Raw genomic sequence first — 3,527 nt, forward strand, 5'->3', positions numbered from 1 at the left:
AACACAAACAGCTTTTCTGACATTATTTAAAACATTAGATAGATTATATAAACTGTAAAATATTAAAAATAATTGTGTTAATATTATTATTAATAGTTTTAATGATTTCTACATATTCAGTCCTTTTTTCTGCTCTGTTGTCAGCATGTACAGTAATGGGAAATCCAGAGTCTTGACTGTTTAGTGTTAGCCGTTAGCTTCACCAGCCGATCACACGGTCACCTGGTTTCTGAGCTCCAGCTGTTCTATAGAACCTCCTTGGTCAGAACTCACCATCAGGTCTTTGTTCCTTCGGACTTGTGGACTGGACTTCCTGTTTCTTTGCTTCGGTTTCTTCATTTGAAGCAGCTGCAGAAAGAAAACCTTTGGTTTAACAGTTGTGCCAACATTTATCTGAAAACTGATCAGGTCTCAAGGTTTACTCAGGTCTGGATCAGAGAGCTGCAGGCCCAGGTGGTCCCAGTCCTTCCCCAGTATGTGGTAGAATGCAGTGGTCCTGGCGGCAGCCTCCCAGTCTTCATCTTGCAAACTCTCTTCAATAGCAATCTCACAGACTGTCTTGAGAGTGGTCTTCACAGACAGKGGGGGGCGGCTCCATTCGTATCCTTTGGCCTTTTTGGCAGCAGATAGAACCAGGCTGAGGTGATCCGGAGCCAGAAGGTCCTGCAGGGTCTGGATCCCAGAGTCCAGCGATTTGGCTACCAGCAACAACCGACCGAGCTCTCTGAGCTTCTGGCTCAGGTAGTCATACTTCTGCTGACCAACACCCTGGTTTCCCACCAGCTTCTTCCCATATTTACAGATCAGCCAATCTGATTCCACCTGGTGTTAAACAAGATAAAAGAGGCGGGGTTTAAGACATACCAACCAATCAGATTTCACCTGGTGTAAGAGGTTAAAGACAGAGGTCGAACAATCAGATTTTATGTGGAAAGAACAAGGAAGAGGTGGTGGATAGGGCTGCCATGATTAGTCGACGACTAATCGACCATTGAAAATGGTCAATGACTAATTTAATAATCGATTAGTCTTTTTTTGTTTTTGTTCTTTGTTTTTCTCTCCAAACTGCTTTGACACCTTCCACTGCCACATCTGCCTTTCTGTCCTTGACACACATGTACAGTAGTGGTAACTGGGGGACGTCACAAGACATTATACAGACAGGCTCTGGTATCATGGCTACCTGACAACAGAGCTCAAAGTGTGGCATCATTTTAAGAAAATGAAAGAGAAACCTGTGTAATATCTGCAGAGCAGAACTTACCTTCCACAGCWATTATTTTTAGTTAGCATYTAGCTAAAKTCTAACCATGGTTATATAATAGCAGCTGCATTCTGGCACGATAAGCTGTATGTTTTATCCGAAGAGTCGACTAATCGAAAAAAAAATATTTGTTGGTTAATCGACTATAAAAATAATTGTTTATGGCAGCCCTCGTGGTGGAGTTAGAGATCAAACGTGCACTGCTAGAGAACAAAAAGGTCAGAAGAGCACACATCAGCCCTTTTCCCACTACTGAGTCCGGCTCCACTCGGCTCAGTTCGGAGCGGTTCTACTCGGGTCTAGTTGTTTTTCCACTGTAACTAGGGTCCCCGCTCTGTGGACGGTAACGTCTTTTAAAAGTGGGTGGTATAATTAAACTAGCAGTGCTAAAGCTGCTGTTTATCATTGCTCATTCTGTGCTAAAGCTAACTGTTGACATGAAAAGTCTGATATTTGTGACCCTGCACATCAAAACGAGGATTAAGACCAAAAGTGGAATGTGGAGAAACAGGTAGATATTGGGTTTATATTTAAACGTGCAAAATATTGCATTTTGTCAAAATACAATGAATTAATGAATAATCTGAATGAAGTGTCTGAAATATAATCCTTAAAAAAATTGAAGCATTTTTTAAGCAGTAGCTACAAAAAAAACTGATTTTAAGGAAAAATGCCTTAAAATTTAGAATTTTTCCCTGTGAGCTAGAAATGTTTTCTTTCCAACTGAGAAATCTTAATTTAAAAATACTATTTGAGTTTTCAGCTTTGTATTGACTATAGTACATTAAATCAGGATTCAGACCAAACAGTAATGTATCATCGTAACCAACAAGACAAATTAAGTCATATAAGCTATCAGATAGCTAGTCAGATAAGCTTATGATACAAGAATGATTCAGTCATCATAATGTAGCTTTTAAAGCAAGAAATCTGAAAATCTGATCAGGTTATTTTGACCAAATTTGACTTAATCCTCATTTTGATATGATGGGTCACATTTAGTCTGTAAATAATACTCATACCCTGCTACAGCAAACCGTTGATTATAAATGAACTTAAAAGTTACTGCACACTTTGCCTAGGAGTGTGAGTAAATATGTTGATTTATTCCATATGGATTTAACTCAATGAAAAACAAACAGCAATGCTGACAGTATCTTTATTGCACAAAATAAAAGTCAGACGACATATAACTACATTTTAAAAACCACACAACCACCTAAAAACTACTTTAAAGTCTGAGTGTAACCAGAGCAGCTGCAGGAGCAGCTCTCCTGTTGCTGCCCAGCCTCTGGCTGCTTCGACCTGGATAACGGGACAGCTGGTACCGARAGACGCAGGAGAAGGTGGAGAAACGGTCCAGGAGCTCAGCTGYTCACTTGTTGAAGGTGACTCTGGACAGAAAACCAATGATTAGCCTTAAATACAGTCATAATTAATTACTAATTACAATAAATGTAGAGCTGGGGGTGTTGTTTTTAGCTTGGATTGCTAACTAGCGATAGCCACTAGCTGCTAACTAGTTAGCATTGGAAACGAACATGCACAAAGGACACATTGGAACAAACTATATAAATAAAAGGTACCGTTTGACAAGCGAGACATGTGTCCKATGAATTACATTCAATATTTCACTAAATGCATGAAGCACTCACCGTCTGCAGATGAAGTTTGTGACGAGTCCAGTCTACAGTTAGCAGCAGACAGAACAGTGGCTGCAGAGAGAGGTCCACTGTTTACCCACTGCTTTGAGCCACTCCCACTGTTGTTGTGGTCCTTCACTGCTCTGAAAACTGGCCCAATATAGTTTTAGCTTCTCCCAGTGGGTGAACGGGTGCAGAGTGGGGTGCAGCCGAACTGAACCGTGTAGGTGGAAAAAGGACTATCTACAAACCTGAGGGGCTGAATAGGAAGGAGCACGGCACAGATCTACAAAACTCCTGATACACACACACACAACCTCACAATCGCATCTTTTATCTGCATTCACATCGATAATAATGGCATATTACATAACTGTAGTTGTATTTGTACTGACTGGAGGATTAAAAATACCATCCTTTTAAATTTAACACATACCTGCAAATTCAGAAGGGATGAAAAAGGTGATAAACTTTAGTGCTTGTAGAAGCTTYAAAATCTACTGAAAACTCTGCATTTATCGAAAGCTAACAGCTGAAAATATGGATGGAGGACCTCAGTTTAGCCTGTTAGCTTTAGTGTTAGCCCTGACGCTATCACCATATATATGTATTAGCTCAGC

At 40.3% G+C, this 3,527-nt stretch overlaps 1 protein-coding gene across 1 annotated transcript in view; it reads right to left on the reverse strand.

The window, feature by feature from the left end:
* Nucleotides 1–3,527, reverse strand: part of LOC106532945 (uncharacterized) — a 20,643-nt gene that overhangs the window by 8,268 nt on the left and 8,848 nt on the right. Inside the window, exons 4-5 of the mRNA XM_014029125.1 lie at nucleotides 423–822; nucleotides 274–348 (exon numbers count right to left, since the gene is read on the reverse strand). Of these exons, the coding sequence (XP_013884579.1) occupies nucleotides 274–348; nucleotides 423–822 (475 nt within the window). The remainder of the gene's footprint in view (nucleotides 1–273; nucleotides 349–422; nucleotides 823–3,527) is intronic.

The sequence above is a fragment of the Austrofundulus limnaeus genome, unplaced genomic scaffold (genome assembly GCF_001266775.1).
Source record: "Austrofundulus limnaeus strain Quisiro unplaced genomic scaffold, Austrofundulus_limnaeus-1.0 Scaffold858, whole genome shotgun sequence".
Taxonomy (NCBI): domain Eukaryota; kingdom Metazoa; phylum Chordata; class Actinopteri; order Cyprinodontiformes; family Rivulidae; genus Austrofundulus; species Austrofundulus limnaeus.